Source organism: Colias croceus, chromosome 4, assembly GCF_905220415.1.
Source record: "Colias croceus chromosome 4, ilColCroc2.1".
In the NCBI taxonomy this organism is placed as follows: Eukaryota; Metazoa; Arthropoda; class Insecta; order Lepidoptera; family Pieridae; genus Colias; species Colias croceus.
Genome location: NC_059540.1, coordinates 6,494,759 through 6,518,358, shown reverse-complemented (window position 1 = coordinate 6,518,358; position 23,600 = coordinate 6,494,759). Strand labels below are relative to the sequence as shown.

The following is a 23,600-nucleotide window of genomic DNA, read 5'->3' as shown; positions in this document are numbered from 1 at the left end:
GTCTTTTATTTTTGAACCTACATGGATATTAATTAATATCTATTATTATATCTTATATGCGTGTCAAACGCAATAGTACCTACTGGTAAGTTAGGTAATACGTATTAAGACGATATGGGTAAGTAATTACATCTTTTAAAATACGACAAAAACATGTACATATCATATTAGTAATAATATAAAGCTGAAGATTTTGTTTGTTTGAATGCGCTTTTAATCGTGATCTTTAATATTATAAGTATTTACCACCGGCGAAGTCGGAGTAGACCGCTAGAGACTAGAGTCATGTTTATAGAAAAGTAGAGAACATTCAAATAAATAAATAATTGTTTTCTAAATTAAATAATTGTCATCAGCATAACTACTAGCTCTATTGTACACTTTAAAATAATTGGCAGTGATCATAACTTATTCAGGCTTTAAAAATATAATAATAACCTGTAAAAAAGGTAAATATAACCTGCGGTTTTACCCGAGAATAAAATCAAGAGGTTTTAAGAGGTTTATTTAAGAAACGAAACCCTGACGGACCCTGAGTCTTCGATCGTCTTTTACGTCATATTTTCATCCAAGTCGGGGCAGCTGCAGTAATGTAGCCGTGATCCGTGAAAGCGAAAAAGACAGACGTAAAGACTTTCGCATACTCAATATTAGTATCGATGTCTTTAGTTTTAAATCTATTTAATTAAAATACCATTAAAAAAAATGAAATGTACTGTTGGAACGTTAATTAAATTTTTCGTTTTTTATACGTAAAGCGAAAGTGGTATAGGTCATAGGTGTTTTATGTTTATAGTCTCGAAGTCTAATGCCTGAAGCATAAGAAAGCTAATTAAATTTGATTAGTTTCTATGTTGCTTCGTAAAAATAAATTTCATTTATTACATCGCGAGATAAAATAACCTTTAATTTATTTTAATTTCAATTCAGAAGAGGTTATTTTTTATTGTGCTTGAAGGCAAATAATAATAGGAATAAAGCTAATTTGCTTTCGAAGTTGGAAATTGCGATATTCAAAAGATAGTAAAGTCGGTAGCAATTGCCTTCTGCCAATTTATATATCGTATTTGGAGGTTGAAGGAAAACTGTAGAGTTATCCTGTATTAGTGTGTTTGATTACCTACTAATTTCCAGTTTAATACACGTTCGCGTTATATAGAGTTATATCTAGGTAAATGTAGTTTTATGCAGTTATTAATTGCTATTTTGCCTCATTAACTCATAGCGTCACGGATTGAGTTCCCAAAGAGATGCTAATCAAATTGTTGAAGAACAATTTTAAGTCAAATTTCTTGAGATATTTTAATTGCAGTACCTGTGTCTAAATTTAGTTATTAAAAGTCTTGCCTCATGAAGATCCTATGTACTTTATTCTAAAATCGTACCACTTCCTCCAATTTATGGGAGTATATACTCTGATTGGATTATAAAGGATGTATTTTGATGTTATATAGTCGCCTTACGCATGCGCAGAGCAACAAGTGAGTCACCGTCTGATTTGTTGCAGTTGTTCACTGGACGCTTATATAGCTACTCGCTGTTTTCGCGATTTTCCACTTTTTAAATATATAATACGACATCGTAAAGTAAAGGTAAGTTACTTGATGTATAAATTGCATACGCTTAGTAAAATCTGCTTTTTTATGTGTTAAAAAATATGTACAACAAGTGTTTTTAAATAGGTGTATTTATTTTATTTGTAAACTCTCCTTCAATGTATTGTTTAAGCAATGTAACAGAAATACGTGTAAAAAACCTCTAGAATTGGCGGAGACAATAAGTGATTCATAAGCCTTGTACAATTAACAATTACTTATGTCCTACACACAATTAGCAGTATTTTATTTATATTTCTGCGAACTACGTACTGATAAAAATAATATGTCAATTATTGTTATCTTATGGTAATTTCTATAAATAGGTAACTATCTTAGTTATTATTTACCTCAATAAACATTATGACCTTATCCGATTTGTATTAGTTTTGTTAAGTCGCACGATTTTTTCTTAATGTTAGTATATCTGTAGGAACTATATTTAACATCACATAACACATAACAGATGTTATTTTGCTGCTTGCGGAAAGTACCTAGGTATATACTCTTATATTATTCGCGACCTCGGCACATAAAACTCGTCACGGCCCGCCAACGCGTTGACCTAGACCATACATTTTCGGTGATGACTGGATACGACAATTTCATTCATCATCGACATATATAACATAACAATAACCTCATCGGTAACACGATGACGTCATCTTAGGTAGCAAACTTTGGCAAGCCTCCATATACAGCCTTAGCATGTAAAACATTCGTGTAAGAATGTATATGTATGTATTTTGAATTCAGTTTTGTATTTTTTTATAGCACACAATTTATGTATAGGTAAATAATAGTAGTATTAGGTACATAGGTATTTATTCTTATTTCAGACATTCATTCTTTGCGGACTAAGATTGAGCGAGTGCATACAGTAAAAACGTATTGTAACTTATTTTATTTTTGTATAAATGGACTAGAAAACCTTAACACTGGACAGTAATAACAATTAAACCTAAAAATTTACGATACTAAGGAATTAATTTATATTTTCAGTGAAGCATAATGTCACACACGGTCACCATCACAAGGACAACCGCCACCACATCAGGCTCAGCGCTGTTTGTTAACACAGGCTACCTCGGCACACTACCTGGGTTACTTAAACTAGCACAACTGGTAAGATAATAATTATTAATTACCTATGACTCGTAATACTTTATTATTATTTGTAGCATGATTTTCGAGTGTCATGATCAAATTACTTCATCAACTAGAACTACTATTCAATAGTAAGTTTGTATGTGATGATACAGGAAAAATGCCTAAAGACGTGTAATGTACAGTACAGAATTAACAGAAAAAAAGGATATAAAAAAGAATGAAGTACCTACATTTAAAATTTAAATGATTATAAAAAAAATAGTTATTTAGTAGAGAGTTAGTTCTCGTATTTACATAAATCTTATGTCAGTTCGTTAATTTTAGTAAATTGATTCATCCAACTGCGGTAAAATACTAGAAACTCGTTACATGTAATTATCGCATTCCAGCTAAATACCAAGGTAATGATATTATTACCTACTCTAATATTGACGTGTTCTATCTATTCACGATGTATTTGTATTCAATAATGATTATGGTGACATTGTATAAAAAATTGCTATTCAATTAGGAATAAAAAAAAAATCAGATAGGTATCAACCTGATATAAAAGTTCTGATGTGGTGTGATCATAACCTAATTTAATTTTATCTGATGAGGCCGGAGTGTGCTGTGTGACCCATTTAAAAGTTGCGCAAGGTCTGGACCGTGGACTGTTTTAAATTGAAGAGTTAAGAAGGAACGTCTTTTTAACAGGATTCCCCTTATTTTCCATAGATATAACATAAAAAAATAATTCTCACATCAATTGAACATCTTATATACACTAAAAACTTATTGAAAAGTAGGTATTTAAAGAGTAGGTAGGTATTGTCAAAACTTGCCAATTAAAACGACCTTTATTTTAACGATTCAAAAGACGTGTTCAATCTGTGTGTTCAATACTTTAAGTGTTGCATGTGGTGTTGTACTTAACTACTACGGTCTACGAATTTATTTAAATTTTCCTTGAATTGTCAATAAGTGATTTCATTCTTTACGTTAGTCTTTCGTAGAACCATTGAAAAGGATATAATATTACTAGTGGTCCGCCCCGGCTTCGCCCGTGGTACCTACGTGTTTAAACTATCCTATCTCTCAAGTTGGATCGAACTGCACATGGTGTGCGAATTTTATTATAATCGGTTAAGTGGTTTAGGAGTCCATTGAAGACAAACATTGTGACACGAGATTTATATATATTAAGACTAGCTTACCGCCCGCGGCTTCGCCCGCTTTCTCTAAAACGATTTGAGATTTAAACTATCCTATCTCTCAAGTTGGATCGAACTGCACATGGTGTGCGAATTTTATTATAATCGGTTAAGTGGTTTAGGAGTCCATTGAAGACAAACATTGTGACACGAGATTTATATATATTAAGAAGAAGATTAAGAGATGTAGAGAGTGTTGCATAAATCTAGCCGAATTAATTTTGGAATATAAATAATCATAAATTTTGTTAATTCGTTCTATCATGTTTTTTTTTATTCTTTCTAATTTAATTTAAATAATGTGTCAATTCAATCTTGTGAAAATATTTAACTGAATTCTTACAAAACATATGTACCTATGTATACTGTACTATGCATACTGTGATACATTTATATTTTATAAAGGAGGCGTCGAACCGTTGAGAGGATAAGCGATACTGTCTGTTTTGTATTTGAGTTTATTATAACAAATTAATTTGAATCATTGAAGTGCTTATATAAAGCTTCTTGATATGACTAAAGTATAATGAATCATTATACATAAATACCTATTAATGGAGGGATATTATTATACATTATACAGTAGGTATACCAATTATGCACCCTAAACTAAGACATAAATTAATTTATTGTTAAAAAGTTATCAAGACCTAAAAAGTAAAAAGTTAAAAACACAGCTAAAAATAAAATTGTTTGTCAGGTTTGGTCGCACGTGTATTAAGTCGCCATTGAAGGATTTTTTTTTGTGGCCGGTGAATAATGTATAAATTATAAAGCATAATAATTAAAGTTCTTTATCTGAAAATATTACGCACGCGCCGGCCGCCGCGTTTGATAGTGCTCTAGCCTCTACTATTGGTAGTCTCTACATCAATTATTTCGCTCCGTCGAAAACTGTTCTTGAACGTTTGTCACATATTGTTATCCGAAATAGGAGTTAATCCATTCTATGGAATACTGAATTGTTATTGTATTTATTAATTTATATTATTGTATGTTTTAAATTTTAATATCGTATTCAGATATCCGGAGCTGGATTTGACATGGTCACAATAGAGTATATAATAGCATTGCATCGCTCTAGAAACTGCATAAAATACATAATAATATATAAGTCTTATTAATAAACAATATAACTGAATCATAGCAGATTTTATATCCCTACCTAAAAAATATATAAAGGGAATTTTTTTTGCCCTCCCTCTGAATTTTCTACCCGAAAATTTGCCGTTTCAGAGTTGTAAGCCATGATGTTATTTGTGTTTAATTTTAAATGAATTGTTTATTATTCTAGCTCTTGGGGGCAGCGTGCGTCGGTGTGGTCGGCCACTACTTGATACCATTTTCAAGATACAACCCCAATCCAGAACTTTTCTTCCTGCTGGTATCAGTATCGTTTTTAATAGGAACTTTCTGCCTATTGACGTCATGTCTGGTATCATTTACAACGGCGTCTATGATATCCAAAACTATATACGTAAGTTGAAACTTATATTTTAGTTAACCTGATGAAAATAATATATTTTTTTACTAGCTACATAAGTTAAAAAATGCCGGAGATAAAGCCTCTTTCTGGGCCAATTAATGAAAAATGACCCAATTCACCGATCGATTGTTTCTACCTACAAAAATCTACTACAAAGATTGTGGTCAAGCGCTTCCCTATTCCCAATAAAATAATATATTGGTAAACTTTAAACGTTTGTCGCTCGAACAAGGCACAGATAGCCTTATTTATCTCCACTTGAAATGAACTGAGAATTACTTGAAGAATTATGAAATACAATTTGGTTTTCTATTTCATCAAAACATTTCATGTTTTAGGAAGTAATATACCACGGAATAGCGTTTGTGCTATATCTCGCAGCGGGATTAACTCTCATGATTGAAGTTAACCACCAGAAGAGAAGTTATGGCAACGATTTTGAACCTTATCTAGCTGCAGCAGTAAGTACAACAGATTTTTAAATCAAGATATTAACGCAAGACAAACATATGTTATTTTATATTAAAAATACAATTCTTTACTAATAATGCTATATTACAATTATGTATTAGCACAGAATAATAACTAGTAGCTAGCATTAGGTAAATCGATGTAGTTAGTAGTTACCTACCTTAGTACACTTAGCTCTGTTGTGCTTGTATTTCCATGATCTAATTCTCTACATAATATACTTGTTCAATAACAATGATACTATAATATTGATGAGTAAATACCAAAGAAAAGTTTGTCGAAATAACTTACAGTGCCGCTGTTTCGCATGGTCCCTAGGTAAATCTCTAAGACTCGTACGTACCAACTTTTTCAACTCTATTACTGTACTTAATAATCCCCAACTATTCAAGTGAACGATAATATGATTTAGTTATCAATATGCAACTTAAATTGCATTTATGTACACCCTTAGAAGAATTTCACGACCATTTTATAAATAGGAACGATCATAATAAATTTAATACTGTGACTTTAATGTAAACTTTTTTTTGCAGGTAATGGGTTTAGTCATGGCCGTCCTGTATTTACTTAGCACGTTTTTAGCCAACCGATCATACCGTGGCATATGAACGATATAACTGTTATAATGGGTGTAACTAGAATATTATTATCTATATATTACCACTGCTTTAAATATTTTACTTCTTTGATGTTGCATTTTTAAGAGCGCAGCACCTTGTAAAGCGAAATACTGATTTAATTTAACGCCGAACCAGGTACTCAAGTCTCAACGCAGGAAGACTTTTGCCTGAATATAATTTATTAGAATACGATGATCAAGAGCAAGAAATAAAAAACTAGACTAATACGAGTATTTTTTTTACTTTTATAACTTTTTTGTAATTTTGCTATTTTCGAAATATTATGTGCCTTTTGCGAGTTAAGTCAAGATAAATGTACTTAATTTATTGTATGAATGTAATCTTTTGTCTGTTAGCAAGTAGCACAATGAAAAAGTGTTGTAATAATTTATGTAATTTATTAAGCATTGTTTAAATATTTTTCATAATAATGATCCAGTGTTAGTGTTAAATAATTATTAATTACTTATATGTTTTAATGTGTAACTATTAAAATTAGAATACTTTTTGGAATGTCGAATCTTGTTGTAATAAAATTTGTAATTTTATACAAATATGCATTTTATTACACTTACCATTTATCCCGAAGCCACTCTTTGTTAGTACTATAGCGTTCAGAAATTGGGTAAATAATAAACACTTGGTTTTAAATAGCAGGGACACCCTCCTGGAAGCGCGCGTGCGGTAATCTATTTCTGTAAAAGGATTTCTACACACGCGACACATTCAAATCAAATGTAGAGATTGTCGAGACGTGTGAAGTGTTGTTTTTTTTTGATATTCCCTACTATATAATTATTTTATAATCAGCGTAAACAGAACGCTATTGTAGAAATATTTGGGTAAGGGAACTAGTTCATTGAACTTTTATTATATTGGCGTGCTAAAAACGTCTATAAATATTTTTCTGACTAACGCTTGAGTGTAAATGGTGAAATGCTTCAACTGTCCTAAATTTCCTGTCTGGTTCAATTAGTTTGCGTTGAATCCCTGGATCGTTGGTCGTGAAATCAGATGAATAATATTGAATTGTGGTAAAAATGACCCGAGGTCCAACTATAGTACGTGTTGCGCCTAACAGTGGAGGTCGAGGGATTAAGTGCTGCTGTTGTCGATGTTGCGAATGCCTCAATCTTGGCTATATGACGACACAACATGGTTTAATTAAATTGGCAGAAGCTGTAAGTAATAAATTATTTTAACAAAATTATCAAAACATTCATAACTTATTGATATTTTGTAAATATAACACCTACCTACCTAGGTTTCTATTGCTTTGATTGAGATAGTACTATATTCACTATATATAGGTACTACGTAGGAAATACAAATTATTATATAGTACAATAGTCTAATTGAGATAATTTGTCGCTTTTAAAATCGGATTGCTAATCTATGATTGGTGTTTTATATTAGCAAAATTGTGTTTTTGTGTTCTAAAGCGTTATTACTATTAGTCGAAAGGAGAGAGAAATGTAAATACGACTCTATCAGAATTGTTTATATTTTGAAAACTGTGTAGCTATTGTTCACATACGTCGCTTATATCTATTGTACATATATGTTAGATGTATAATTATTGTCTCATGTTTTCCCGGTTTCTGTGTAACTTTAATACCGAAAATTCATTGAAAAAATTATGGAGTAATGTATCACCCCTAATAAGAATATACAAGGTTCTTTTAAAAGTAACCGCTTAAGAACTAGAGTACAGATAATATTTATTATATTTATAATATTATAAATTATCAAGTTCAAATTTATATCAGACTATATTATTTACTTAAATATTATCTTCGGTTCGATTAGTTAGGTACACAGATTTCTGTTATTTGACTTTTTTAATAATAATTTACGTTAGTTTTTATGTTTCATTTTAACAGTTGCTTGGCTCGCTCTGTCAAAGCCTCCTTGTAAAGTACGGTATGTCCGAAGCCAGCAGCATGGGATCAGCTTTCCACGGGTTCCTTACTACAGCGTCAGCGTGCCTCCTCACTACTTCCATACTTATCGCTTGTTATGTTCTGTCATCCAACTCACAACATTTGATACGACAATCCATTTTTGTGAGTATTCATGTTTTTAAAATAATTGATTGATTTTAATTTGCCTATAATTCGTGTAGCTTAATTTCGTGGCTATGTTTTTATGAATTTTAAGAGAAGGAAGGGTTATAACATCGGCTACATGATCCCGTTATAAAAAAGGTGTCCTAATTGATTGAAACGACAGAAATAAACTCTACAGAAATAGACATAGTTATGGTAGGTCACTGGAACGTATCACGTGTTAGAAAGTTTGTGTGGGGAAAAATGCCTATGGTAGGTATATAAATAGAATTTATTTTGTGGCCCTAAATCCTTATTCTTATGTAGGTAGATTTAATATAAGAAAAAAAATACAATTGATTAATAAAAAAAAACTATTTAAATATAACGTTTTTAGTTGTTATAAAAGCTATCAAGACAGCATTACTAGTCTTGAATTGCATAGACACGTAATAGCTACCTACATACTTAGTAATCAAAAACAAGAGACACAGATTTCGTAATCATAATACTTTTCATTCAATTCATAGTTGTATTATACAATCCAATTGAGTAAAGTATATACCTACTTACAGCTCAACACTTCAAATTATATTTATATGTATAAGTATAGGTACTTTGTAGTTTCTGATAGATTTATTTGCGTAATGTATTAAAAAGCGATTGCTTCTTTATCGCGATTTCATCGATGCAATCTAAGGAAATGAAGTGCATAATAAGTATATAACCTTAATAGCGTAAGCCGGTATTGTTGAAATTGTTTGCTAATTACGGATGCTACTATGTTATGATAAAACGGTAACATATGGAATCAAGTTATTTTATAGACGAGGCAGTTGCCTGTCTTGGGCATTTTTATGTCTTAATTAATATTTTTTATAGCGAAGGGATGAAATGTAATATAAACTATTTTCGATCATAGGAACACTAAATTAAGGCATAGAATATTTATTTATCTGCAGAAGGAGAGGCGAGACTCAATAAAAAAGCTAGCGCCTAGCTCTATCGAACTCGATATAGAGCTCTTTTGACATAAAAGAGGCCTAGAGGCGATGTAAAACATTCTAAGTTGCTTTTCCGCATTAATTGATTAATTGATTAGACAAAACGATAATAATTAATTAATAACTATAATACAAAGAGATCTAAGATACACATAGGAAAAGTATATTTTTAGACAAGTTTGGTAGAGTTAATAAAAAAACCACTCAAAGTTAAAATGCTTTTCTAATCAACAAAATTATATTATAGGTACCTTCTTGTAAAAATCGAGTGAGTAATAAAAAGCTGATAACGAAATAAAAGAACAAGGTCATTGTAATGCGGCAGGTTTATTTTTTACAATACAAGGTAGCTTGTAGCAATTTCTTGTGAAAATTACTACTACAAAGAAGCAAAATTAAAAAAAAAAATACGTGTGGCACTCGGGGACTGCCGCGGTAAAGCTATTGCATTGCATAGCATGCATTCAAGCCACACCTCCGAGCGCCGTCGGAGTGGGGAGCGTGAGGTTTTTCGTTACGGAATTTCTGGATTCGGTCCCCGCGCTCAAGGCCCGCGATAGAAGCTATGCAATAGCTTAATAATTTTTTTAAATTGACAAAATATGTAGATATTATAACTAGTGACTGTTGCAGAATGTTCAGAATAACAATAGTAACTAATTAAAGTAATGACAAATTAGAACAGTCAGCTTTATTATTTTAACTATGAATATGATATAATAATACGTGCTTCATAACTTTAAGTATATTATTAATTATAAAACCTATTGCCCGCATGGGGCACAATTTTGACTTCTTGACCGACGGCCACCCTTGCTGCAATGCTCCTCCCTGGCATCTATCCATTATAATTTTACAATTATCAATAGATATTTTCATCTACATCAGTATACCTACTATTTTTAACATTGTATGTATACGTTCTTATGTTTCAGGAATGTGTATTCAACGCGGTGGCATGTTTCATGTACTTGTCGGCATCCTCTTACATGGGCGTGGCTGTTAACTTATATCTATACCCTCGGTATGCGCTTGTCAATATGTATGCTGCATACCCAGCTATGACTGCAGTGTATGTAAGTACTAGTGAAATCGCATTTTTCGTAATCTATAGATAGTACATAATATAAAGATGGTGGTGTTAGAGATGGATTGAAATGATTTTTGCTGACTCTACAAAATGGGCTAAGGGAATGGCTAGAGTGCAATTATTAAGAGGTTTTTTTAGGATTTCATTAAAAAACTGCTAGATTGAGAACTTTTTTAACGGTTAAACCCAGGGCCAGGGGTGGCTGAAACAAGAGCTCTTCCTCTGCAAACCAAACCAATGAAACATAAACATTTCATTCTAAATCTATAATATTTTAGGCATATAATAATTAATAAATAATACGCACCTTCTTATCGCTACCTGAAGCATCCGATTTATTTTTATCATAATAGTTTTTTCCAAGAAATGTCGCTTTGTAGTCTAAAACCAGTTAAGTCATTGTGATTAGTAAAAATAATGATCAAAGGAAATTTTATTTTTGTGAGCTAAATACTTTAATGTCAAAAAATAATTAACGTGTTACAAAAGGAAATGGGAACAAATAGAAAATAATTGACAGCAACAGAGTTTTTATAATTTATATCGTTAAGTTATGAGTTTATTACACAGACTCTCAAGTCGTATAATAAGTAATTTAGATAAATATATTTTTTCTTTACAGTATATTGGCGTGGTGGTCGGGATAGTACACGGAGTGGACGCATATATATCATATAAGTACTATAAAGGAATTCGATGATTGTTATTCCTTATCATTACAATTATTAATACTTCATTCCATTGCATTTAATTTTCTGTAACTTTTATATACTTTTGATTTGTAATTAAACGTTTTTTTACAGCTCTACATTGAAAATTACAGCTTTATTTTAATAATTCTGAAATTATTAAATTCTATTTAGTTATACATGGAATATATTATACATAGTTAAAATAATGTGTTATATTGTATAGATATAAATACGTAATATATTGTTATATGTAAGTAATGTATTATTATAATATTATGGACGAAACTTTTTATGGACGAAAGTAAAAGTTTCGTTGTAAACTGAATGTAAAATTGTAATTGTCTATTAAATAAAATTGTGTAATTATTTCTATCTCTGTATTTTATTTAAAACTTTATCCATATTAAATTTAAAAATAATTTAACTGTATTCTTAGCTATTTCATTAAATTAAATTATTATGTACAATTTTGTAAACGATTACTTGTTTAAAATCCAGTGGAATCTTACCATACGACCTCACCAAGATTTTTAGCGTTATAATTTCCGGTTCGAAGAAAACAGACATTCTAGACGGAATGTTGAGGTATCAATGTGATAAGCGTCCGGTCGGTACCTGGCACGAGTTAATAGGTTGACACTTGTGAGCTGCAGTTTACAACTTAATAATCTTATAACCTACCTATAACGTGTTAAAAAAGGTAGGTATTTAGGCTTGAATAATTAAACAAGTACGTTTGGATGTAAAGATGATTACGTTTTTCGTGTTTATGTGAGCCATACCAACAACGCAATCTTTACTTGAACCAATAAGGAAAAATCTAAGTTTTTCTTCACTGACAATATAGATAGGATTTTATTGACAAGGATCTGAACCTTTATCTTATTAATATCATAGTATATTCTGTGACTATGCTCGAGTTCCTATTAAATAAATAAGTTTCTTAAAAAAAAATGTTGTCAACGTCAACAGATAAATAAGATATACACAAAACAGGCTTTATATTATCTTAATGTGTAATTAATACGTTGTGAGTATTCAGAACATTAAACATTTGTTCTCGGAAGTTACAGGTTATTCATTATCTCATAGGTACTATAATATGATATATGTAGGTATATGTAGTACATAGTACATACGCACTACATAGGTAGGTACAGATGGTAAATTCCTTACAAAACGATTAATATTTCAGTCTTGTTTAATGATTGTTGACAATGTGTTTGTACGTTAAGGCCTGAATCGGGTAGGGTTCCCTTTTAATACCGAAAATTAACTCTAGTTATAACCGTTTTTCTTCTTAGATTCTTAATGTACATATCTAAAAAAAATGTATATTAAAGTTTCGAATATGATAAAGGGCATGGTTGTTTTAATTTGTTTATTTTACAATCAGGTTTTTTGGAAAAAAATCATGAACTGAGGTCGATTTTTGGACTTTAAACCAAAACGTCAATATAAGTCAAGTCAATATAACGTGTCAATTATTGTAGTGTTTTTACAGTGTGTTTATGAAGTTGAAACACAGGGCATGGTTGTTTTAAATTTTGAATGCAAACACAAGTCAATTTAACTCATTCGAGCTCCTAGATAACTGAAGATAATGGCTTATTAATAGTTTTTGATATACATATTATGAATTCACCTAGGTTAATTGCGGTTTTTGGTTTCTCTCCAAATTTTATAAAATTATAATATAGTTGATCATTAAGATTTTAACCACATAGACTACGATTTGGATTCTTCACGCTATTTATTGTCGATATAAAAAATATATTGAATTATTATAGTTGTCAAGATATTAAATTATTGATATCATATAGCTAATAAAGATAAAATCCTTTTTAAATAACAACACATGTAACGAGAGATCACAGTTGTGACTTGTGAAACCTCTATGTGTGAAACAGTAAACTAAGTGGTAGGTATGGTTGACATTTTGAATTTTCTTCTCAAAAATATAACTATGTAGGTATACCTAGCTAGTTAACGAATCTTTAAAAAATGTAAAAAAAAGGTTGCCCAGTCATATTAGCTAGCTTTATTACTAGCTAACCACCCTTCTTAATGTATATTTTACAATGTACACACAAACAATAGCTTGACGTGTTATCTGTGACGATTAGCAGAGAGGGGCGGTTCATAGATATCTAAACATTGTACTTTTCTACATGACTCATGGGGCTTTAGCCTTGTTAATGCGCAGTCAGTTTACAGTTACATTGTTTGTTCATCAATACTTGACATCAATTAAAACATTAACTTATTTTATAAACGCAACAACTGTTATTGATTTCACATTTGATTCAACTAAATAAACGAAAGGCTTCGTTTCGTAATGCTGTGATCTTGTCGGATACAACCCAACAGTGAGAGACGCGCCTTGGAGCGCTGCGCATGCGCCTACGAACGGCGCAAATATGTGGCAGTTTGGTTCAAAAATCTAGGATATAAAACGTTACCTGTTTGGTGTGATAATTGTGTTAAAATAAGTGCCAGCAATACTTGTTTACGAAAAGAATACATATCTAGAGTGGAAAAACAACCGTTTATACACGTAAGTTCGAGGAAATTTAGCAGTTACTTGAATATTGTACCTGAGACTTGTGTCGAATCGATTTTCCCGCATTCTTGTGACATTGAATATGTGTACATTGTATATTTGTATAGATAATTATAAAGATATTTAAGGTAACACAAGAAGGATACCTACATTTGATAGTTTCCCTTGTGCCAAATACATAATATATACTTTTAGTTTGGCCTACTTTTTCTTTTTTAATCACAAGATAATCATTATACTTAATTTATTGATCTTGTACATATCCTAACATCATTATTAAATGTATTCAGTACTGAGTTATTTATATGAGTTACCTGTAAAGTATACCTTGTGAGGTAGATCTACCTTGAACAAAGGTTGCCAAGATACAAGAGGTGATATTATCACTTAAGAGAATTGGAGGTCTCAAAGGAGATTTATAATTTCTTTACTACTTTTAAATATCTACAATGAAACAGCAAACACGATAAGCACACTTTGCAGGAAGAAAACTTGGTTTTGTTTTTGTCGTTAAAGGTGGACAAAAAAACAAACTAGGTACCTACGAGTTTTCGTTAGTTCGATTCTACAACACGGCAGACGCGCATGTATTGGCGGAACCAAGGCGGAACACACATTGCTGAATAAACTGGATGAATGGCAATATTTTTCCATCGCATATTGCACATTCATGGAATGACTTTAATTTTCTTATATAAGAAAGAATATGGGAATATTGGATGATCATAAGCCGATCTGCGTCTTGATTCTTGAATAAAAATGTAAATCTATAAAAAAATGAATACCGTGTTAACGGCTGAAGGGATATTAATGGGTTCATTGGATTTTTCTTCGATTGAATTAGGATAATAATTAATACGTTAAAAATTTGACAAAATAGATGACTAACCGGGCGGAGGCGGGATAAGCAGCTAAGTAGTTCATAATAAAACGTTACACACATCAAATAACATCGGTGTTAGTACCTCATATTGTGGGTATAGGTGCCTACATAATTAAATGCAGTTAATGTTACGTGGAAATAGAAATATTTAATATACTTATTAGGTATAGTTTATTACGATCCTGCAGTAGATAATTAATTATTGTTATTATATCGCATAAGCGGGTTTAATATGTTATTGGTATAATCCCAATATAATACAGTTTTAAAGAATTAAGATAAGGAGATTTATTGATACGGAGTTGGAGTTTAATGTTTTGATTTAAGCTTTTAAAAATGTTTAGTTGTATGTTATTAGTAGCTTCCACTAGCTGCTCCACGCTAATTCGTCTGCTCTTTAAATAAAAATTGTTTCCCCATTTTGCAACATTTCAGAGATAGGTACTCCGCTCCTAATCTCCTGCTGCTTGTACCGTGATAAATCTCGATAATGTATAGGCTCTTCTAAGTCCAAGAGAAAAATAATTATTCAATACGAAACAGCAGATTATAAGATTAAGTAAATCGTTCAAATACAAGCCATCAGAAAACTTCAATGGGTCAAACAAATTTCCCGGAGTTAACCTTCAATAATTAAACTATTAAGCTTATCAATAAAAGAGAATGGATAAAAAGTATTTAACGATGGACAAGAAACAGCAAAGATCCGGTCGCAAAATAAAAATATATAGGTACACTAGCGGTCCGCCCCGGCTTCGCCCGTGGTACATATGAAAAATAGATGTTGGCCGATTCTCAGACTTACCCGATATGCACAGAAAATTTCATGAGAATCGGTCCATCTGTTTCGGAGGAGTATGCAGACTAACATTGTGACACGAGAATTTTATATATAAGATTTACATATTCAAGAATTTATTATTTATATATTTACATATTCAAGATAAAGCCATTCAAAATATTTCTCCACTACAAAAATATAACTTTCTTTTTTACAGGGGTCTTGTCTCTTCTTTCATTATGTTACCGATCGCAAATATTCAAATATTTTTACAGAGAACTTAATTACTAAATAAATAGTGCAGTTACTATAATTTGATAAATATTTGAACGTAGAACTTGAATATTATAAGAGTTTCTGAGTTATCAATTTTCTTAATCCCTTTTAATGACGATTTATCTATAGAGGTCGGTACTTCCCTTGGTCTAGCCCTAGACATTATCTAAACATTATTCAGCTATTTTTAAACGAATTATTGAAAAAACATTTTATTGTACTGACATTCTAATATCCCTTACTATTGAATTCTCATAAAAATAGAATATTCCGTAGATAAAGATTGTGTATCAATATGGGTATACAAAACGCATATTTGCACGTATATTAGGTACTGTACTGACGCCTGACTGTAAAGTAAAGATATGATTATCAATCTAGTATTTTATTGTTTCGGAGAAATTATTCGAAAAAGGATTTGCAAATATTGGAAAAGTACGACACGTCACATGACACCATAAGAAATCATAGTCATACCATTGAGTCATACTTAGTCTTCATTAGCTCTAATCGCAAGAAATATGGAATCCAGGAATTTGATAACACTCAAAACGATATTTTTATGAAAACTCGCATTCTAAATAATGTATGATCCATTATATGTTTGATCTTATTCCAGTTCTACGTACAGAGTTGTAAAAATAACTATGTAATTACTTAGTGCGAGCAACTTTATTCTGAATAACTCTTCCTAAAAAGAAAAATGTATAGAAAAAGAATAGGATGTTTGGGTCTAGTGTAAGATAAATTAATAAAAAAATAAAATTAATTCCTTCTATTCCTATCTAAAGAAATCATTAACCTAATATTATTATTTATTTTATTGCTACTGTTACCGACAGGCGTAGTCTGTTGAAGTAGCGACCAGCGATAAAAATATAAAATAAATCAAAGAATTTTATCTAAAAAATCTTAATGGACTTCGTTATGTTATCGTATCTGATTTTATGGAATTGTTTTCTTTTTTATTCAAATAATACTTATTTAAAGTAATTTGTAAAATAATGCTCTTTTGTACAAACTCAGATAGTGAAGTAAGTAGATAACATAAAATTATTACGCTAATGCGTCGGTGCAATGATAAGATGAGGAGATAATCTAGAAGATTGGTTTGCATTTATTTTAGATATTCTTCCTCTTCCGCATTATGTAATTGCGGCAATTTCTCTGTGGTCTCAAGTGTTATTAAATAATCAATGAATTGGTCGGTAAAATATTGTAAAATAGATTTTTAAGAATCCAGTCAAGGCAGTAAAGCAGTTTTTTGGCTTTATCTGTTTTCCGAGTCATTTTTAAGAAGAAAATGTTTCGGGACAATATATCTTAATATATATAATCTCTTAATATATATAAATCTCGTGTCACAATGTTTGTCTTCAATGGACTACTAAACCACTTAACCGATTATAATAAAATTCGCACACCATGTGCAGTTCGATCCAACTTGAGAGATAGGATAGTTTAAATCTCAAATCGTTTTAGAGAAAGCTGGCGAAGCCGCGGGCGGTAAGCTAGTATTTTATAATTTTTGTAAAAGGACGTTTCCAAAAATATATGAACCAAAAACCCAGAATCGACAGGAATTAAAAGTGTACGTCAACTACCAATGGATTGATATTGAAGTAAAGGTAACATAATGTTACTAAGGGCAAGGGGGCAACTCTGAAATCTTTCTGAAATCGATATGGTATAGGAGCTATAGGAGCAAAATAAAATTGAAGTAATAAATTCGTTTAAAAAATAATATAAATCAATTTACGTAATGTATGACGTTGTTAATGTTGTATCCACAGTTATAACCAACAGCAACTAAGGAATAATAGGAATATTTAAATACATGTTTTGTTTAACACCATTCACAAAAATGTTTCTTTTTCAGGATTTCAAAGGATTTAAGACATAGTAAAAAACAAAAAGAGAGCCATGGAAGAGTCAAACGCTGATAAATGGGGCGTAGGTAAGAAATAAAAATATCACTACTGTTCCAAGATCCAACCACCGATACAATTTATACGCGGATTGTTTGTTATTTTATTTACAGTATCATAGATAGATATTTATTATAATTCAGTACTTTGTAAATTGTTTGAGCAATTGATGCCGAGATTATGTTAAAATATTATTTTTTCTACTACACTCCAAACTAAAATAAATCTAATTGATTTCGACAGAGGTCTATGACATGTTCATCCGTATTTGGGGTAAACCCATTACGCGAACTCTGTTTCGACTTAATAGCATAATATTTTACAAAAAGCAAGTAGATTAATAATTTTTTTTTTCAGAATTATCTGAGTCGACAGCAGACCCAAGCATCTCAATAATCGCGGAAGACGTGCCAACGTTAACCTTGGCTACTATATTGGGGGTAACGATAGTCATAGTCATAGCTATCGTTATTGTATTTGTTTTGGGAGTCTTAATCGATTGCAGGCAAAAGTAAGCATATACCAATCTTATCATAAGTCTTTTAGGGTATTTTCTTTCTTCGACGAATAGTGATAAAACGTAAATTAGCCAATAATATAAATATACCTAATTAATACATATATAATATCGCTATTATGTTAAGATAATATTATTACGCTTTTCGTAGAAACGTACCCGATACCTATCGTACGTACATAACGTACATAACAATTGCAATATAGAGAAAAAATGTAGCCTATTCTATCCAGCAAAGTTTTTTTGACAACATTAATTATCAAAAATTTCTGAGCTATTCTGCAAGTTACAAACAACAAACAATTTATAAAAAAAAACTGTGCAAATATGTTAAATAACTTTCAAGTGTTTAATAATTTAACAATTATAGGTGATTGTGATTTTCTAAAAAAAACATCTCCGATTCTCATTTTAGTAATTACTATCTCGGATGAAAATTTTGAAAGCGCAGTATGAAAAAAGTGTAGGGTTTGATTCATTTGATTATACGAAATGAATAATAAACAATAACCAGTAAGGTATAACTGCCATATCCGATTTGTTATGAAATGTTTAAATAATAAAATTGGCATATTAAAATTGAATGTACCTATTTGTGACATATTCCTCTCTTGGAGCTTAGTAATTCAAAGTAGGTCCTTGGAAAATATAAACATGTTTGAAAGTTTTTTTATAAATTTGTTTGTATATTACGTACCTAGGATGGAAAAACCTCTTGCGCATAATATTTATCCGAGCGCGGTGCTAAAAAAAGCTAACTAAAAAGCTATCTACGAGTGCTTTTTTGTGTATTATGTTTGAAATAGGTATAATTTAGCTCAATCTCAGTTACATAAACTCATATGGCAACATTACGGTTTTTCTTAAAAACATATTTGATTTCAAGTCACTTTTACCGTATATAGTGGAGGTTAGTAGGTACACAAATATGTCGCAACTCGAGAGTTGGAAGTAGGCTAATCAATCCTTGTAATTAGTTATACACGTAACGTTTGTATTTCGCCAATGGTAATGATTTTAGTCGGTTTGGTTACAAGTTTTAGAAATTCACTTCAATTAAGTATTTGCATTTTGTTTAAATACAGACTGAGAGTCTGAGACTGATAAAAATTATAAGCTCGAAGTTTTTTTTTTACTTCTTTTTCTAGTCTAGTTGAATGTTATTCCTATTTTGTATTTTGTTCTTCTAAAACCTCACTATAACATTTAATTAATTATTAATTAATATATTAGTAGATATATAAGTATGGGAAAGAAGGAATATATTGAATTTATTGTCATTAAAAAACAAAAGAAAAATGCCTCGCAACTAATTTTATTTTTTTTTCACAGAAGGATGTTAGATCGGCAAATAGAACAAATGAAGCGAATCAAGAAGCATAAAAAAGCAAAGATCCAACCTCTGACTGACGTTCTCAGTATAGCTGATAATATGGAGGAATCAGGAGTCAGTCCTGCGCCAGCGGAGATGCTTCGGCAAATTCCCTAAAATATTTTTTTATTTTTTATTTTCTGTGATTGAATGTTTTTTTTTTTAAATGATAATCTCCCATATTTTTATAAATAGATGAAATTATATTTACCTTTTCAAAAGTATGTACTTAGGTATACTTTTGAAATCGTTTTATAAAGGTTTAAAATGAATAGATTTGCCGTTTTTTTATAAACTAAGAATATTGTAGCTATCATATTATCTTTTAATTTTTTTTTGGACTCGAATAATGTAAAATGTAAAAATTATTAGTATTGTAAATAAGATATTGCTATGTTTTAGGATTAGGTAGAATGTAGATATTTTATTCTCAACTATGAGTCGTTAAAATGTATGAATACATAGATAATATTAGGTATCTACTAACATCGTAAAATTTCAGTTATATATTTTATACCTTAAATCATCGTAGTGACTCCAATTACAGACAATTTAAATTATTATTAAATTAATAATATTGACATATTCTGGTTTTATATGATCACTACGTGATTTATAGACCAAATCAGAAAAACCAAACCTAGGTTAAATTTATATTGTGCACATACTTGTAAAGAAATTTACGTTTTTCTAAAATAAATATTATAAATAATTGTTTTATTTATTTTTATTCTTTTTCAATTCTCTACACCAATTTATTTATTTTTATTTTATTAGCAGGTAAATTATGCTTATAGGATCTTGCAAATAAAAGTAATAAATTTTCACCTTTAATTATAATTAATAGATAAAAATTATAAAACTTATTGTTATGGAACCACTGTTGATCTTTTTAAATAAATGGAATTTTAACTCATTATTGAAATTGTAGGTATGTATTTTCGGAATCAAGTCTACATCGACGATTATTTTTAGGAATGTTTAACTTGGTTAGATATATTTTTATGGTATTAATTAGGTGAATATATTTCTTTTTGTTGAATTTTATCAAGGTATTCCGTTTAAACTTAATTATTTATTGCATTTATGCTAGTTTGTTAAAAGAGACGCAGACAAGCTACGTGGTGTGCTGAAGTAAGTCTATATTATGACGTAATAGATACCTATTAATCGTACCTACCTACCTATTTACTACAACAAAAAAAATTAAAAATTTCATGTAGGTACATAAAAAATTAATAGTATTCCACTTGTATTCCACATGCAAAAACGAGTTACGTATTTCATTATCATACTAGAGTGGACGGCAAAATAGAATATTATTGTATTTTAACGGAATGTTGTTTGTCTTCATTTTTTTAGATAAGCTCTACAATTTCTGGGATTTGTGAATTTTCGTATACTTTCATGTGCGTGATATATTCACGTTTACTTAGAGACCTCTTTAACTACTAAACAAATTCACGTAAGGTAGGGTTAGATATAAATATATACGTAGGTATACGTATTATTATCTAGTATGCATTGACCAGGTACTTGTATTGGAGTTTTTGCGAAACATTGCTATGCTGAAAAAGCAAAAGCTCAGCAATGTGGATAGCCAAATAAAAATACACCATTGCACCAAAACTGCAAAAGCAAAAAGTCACGGCATATAGATCTAGCCAAATAATGCAAATTAAACTGGTACCAGACGTAACAAAACCACTCACGGAAGAAGGAGCACTGGATTGTAAACACATAATTACATGAGTTCGTAATGTTCCCATTTTCAGTGTGTAACAAACAGTTGTATCTACAGTATTTGCAATTACATTCACTGTATCAGTGGAAATCAATATATTAATAATCAATTACCGATAAGATTTCAACTAAGAATTGAATAAGCAAATACGCTTATCAGTTCTGTTTGGTTTTGCTAAGGAACACACGAAGTAATCGTGTTTTTTCAGGGACTTTTTGTATTGTTTGTTCAAGTGCGAAATCATGTGTTGTTGAATTATTATTAGAATATAATGGGGAATTCTAAGTCAAAGAAAGTTCAGAAAGAACCGGATAAGTTCTTCGAGCGCGCTCGTTGGAAGGAACAGAGAAACGAAGAGAAGAAGAAAAGGAATGCTAATCCAGTGAACAAGCGAACGGCTGTGAAGGACCCACCTGTGAGTCCAACAGCAGCGCTGAATGGCCCTACGCTCGGGAATTCACCATTACCAGCTTCTTCACACGTAAGGTCTTATGATGAAGAGGCGTTGGATCGCATGCGATACCAATTAAATCACGACTCAGATGCCTTTTTATTGAATAATATCCTTTTGTCTGTTCAATTTTTGGAAAATTATGAGAGGTATGTTTCTATGTAAATTAGACTGCTGAAAAAATCACGTCGTAGATATTAAAAAAGCTACACGCTATTATAAACAGAAAGTACCTAATTAATTGTTATTTTTGGGTTTTTGGCTAAATACATATTTGGTGGATAATATTTTCTAGTCTAGTTATATTGACAACATACAACATATTATGCTTAGAAGACTAATAAATATTGATAATCTCCAATGCCAATCTATAAAATAATTAGGTAGGTATTTTTCATAATCATAATCGGGGATTATGTGCTTCGAACTTCGAAGTTCTGATTTATTTTTTATCAAATCAATTTTGGAACGTAATAAACTTTTAAACCTAGTGAGATTCTTAGATTTAGCCGAGATTTGCTTTCATGAATTAGCGCGATTTCAACTAAGATATACCTAAGTACCTTATCACAGATAAAAGGTAAATTATTATTTTTACGATGGTAATAGATTTAAAAGGGCCCGACCTCAAGAGTACTCAAGATATCTATTAAACTATAAAATATATAGTATAAATTGTTAGAACTTTAATATTCCGACAGATAACGTTCCATATTAACGGATATGAAATAAAGGTTTAAGTAGCGATAAAGTTTCAAGAACATACTTATGATGATATCATTATCGTATATATATCATTAGCGGTGATTTCTTTTTATAATAAATCACGTTTCGATTGAAACATATCTGTTTGTTTCAATCTAATTTACATACGTCACACCTATGCGTCATGTTGCATTTTTATTGCAAAATTCATTTGCTGATTTTTAGATTAATTACAAAGATCTTGAAAGCTTAGATAACTCTATCCACTGAATTAGAGAAATTATTTGCATCAAATAAAAAACGTTTGATAGTTGATACATTCTTCAGTTAACAACAAATAATCCATGCTATCAGCTATGAGTTTGGCTTATGTCCAGAAGATAATAAGAAATTACCGTTGATTTCATGCATTGATTAATTATATAGATACAATTCCTACATCCGCATAGTAGATTTGCATTTAAAGGATCTATGTATTAAATTACTAATATGTAAATAGAAAGAAAGATTCTTTGCTGTACAGATATGAAAGGATTTTTAATAGATAGAGCAACATGGATAAGGTTTTATTTATATGTGTCTATATTCTATATACAATTATCGTAGGTATCATGCAAATATAAACACAAGGTATTAGTTGTACCTTTAATAGTAGTTTATAGTTATTGTATTATTTCCGTGGTTTAAATGAACTGTTAAATTATAAAAAAAACATGAAATACATTAACAACTTATCAAATTTATTACATTTTAGAGAAGTCCAAGCTATAAAAAGCAACCCAATAAGTGAAAGACAGCACATTATGGATGAAGCCATGGTGCGACGACATAAACATGTTTTCTTCGGGGATAGACTCCAAGAATGTGTGCAAGATTATGTTTGCTATACAAAAAATCGAGATCATTTAGAGCCACTGGCGCCACCTCGGCTATACATTATTTATGATAACGTAGAGGCTAGTGAACCCGGCGACACATCTGATTATTGTGCTGTTCTTGATGCACCATTCTACAAACTAGGTATCGAAGATTCCAAGGAACCAGGTATTGATAAAAACATTAATTTAT

At 30.7% G+C, this 23,600-nt stretch overlaps 4 protein-coding genes across 4 annotated transcripts in view; all 4 read left to right on the top strand.

The window, feature by feature from the left end:
- The first annotated feature begins 1,449 nt into the window (after positions 1 to 1,449).
- Positions 1,450 to 6,559, top strand: LOC123691362. The gene is made up of 5 exons (XM_045635704.1): positions 1,450 to 1,592; positions 2,598 to 2,720; positions 5,193 to 5,375; positions 5,723 to 5,845; positions 6,392 to 6,559. The coding sequence occupies exons 2-5, from the start codon at positions 2,607 to 2,609 to the stop codon at positions 6,464 to 6,466; spliced, it is 495 nt and encodes a 164-aa protein (XP_045491660.1). The 5' UTR covers positions 1,450 to 1,592; positions 2,598 to 2,606; the 3' UTR covers positions 6,467 to 6,559.
- Positions 6,560 to 6,571: 12 nt separating this feature from the next.
- On the top strand, positions 6,572 to 11,497 carry LOC123691361 (protein singles bar). Its single transcript, XM_045635702.1, has 4 exons — positions 6,572 to 7,659; positions 8,362 to 8,544; positions 10,466 to 10,606; positions 11,243 to 11,497. The coding sequence occupies exons 1-4, from the start codon at positions 7,519 to 7,521 to the stop codon at positions 11,318 to 11,320; spliced, it is 543 nt and encodes a 180-aa protein (XP_045491658.1). The 5' UTR covers positions 6,572 to 7,518; the 3' UTR covers positions 11,321 to 11,497.
- Positions 11,498 to 13,657: 2,160 nt separating this feature from the next.
- LOC123691308 lies at positions 13,658 to 19,790 on the top strand. The gene is made up of 4 exons (XM_045635637.1): positions 13,658 to 13,869; positions 17,695 to 17,772; positions 18,101 to 18,254; positions 19,593 to 19,790. Exons 2-4 carry the CDS (start codon positions 17,739 to 17,741, stop codon positions 19,747 to 19,749), a joined length of 345 nt encoding a protein of 114 aa, XP_045491593.1. The 5' UTR covers positions 13,658 to 13,869; positions 17,695 to 17,738; the 3' UTR covers positions 19,750 to 19,790.
- A 1,674-nt stretch (positions 19,791 to 21,464) lies between these two features.
- LOC123691095 overlaps positions 21,465 to 23,600 on the top strand; it is a 5,469-nt gene continuing 3,333 nt past the window's right edge. The window contains exons 1-2 of the mRNA XM_045635327.1: positions 21,465 to 21,976; positions 23,287 to 23,576. Coding sequence (XP_045491283.1) covers positions 21,648 to 21,976; positions 23,287 to 23,576 — 619 coding nt within the window. The 5' untranslated portion in view covers positions 21,465 to 21,647. The remainder of the gene's footprint in view (positions 21,977 to 23,286; positions 23,577 to 23,600) is intronic.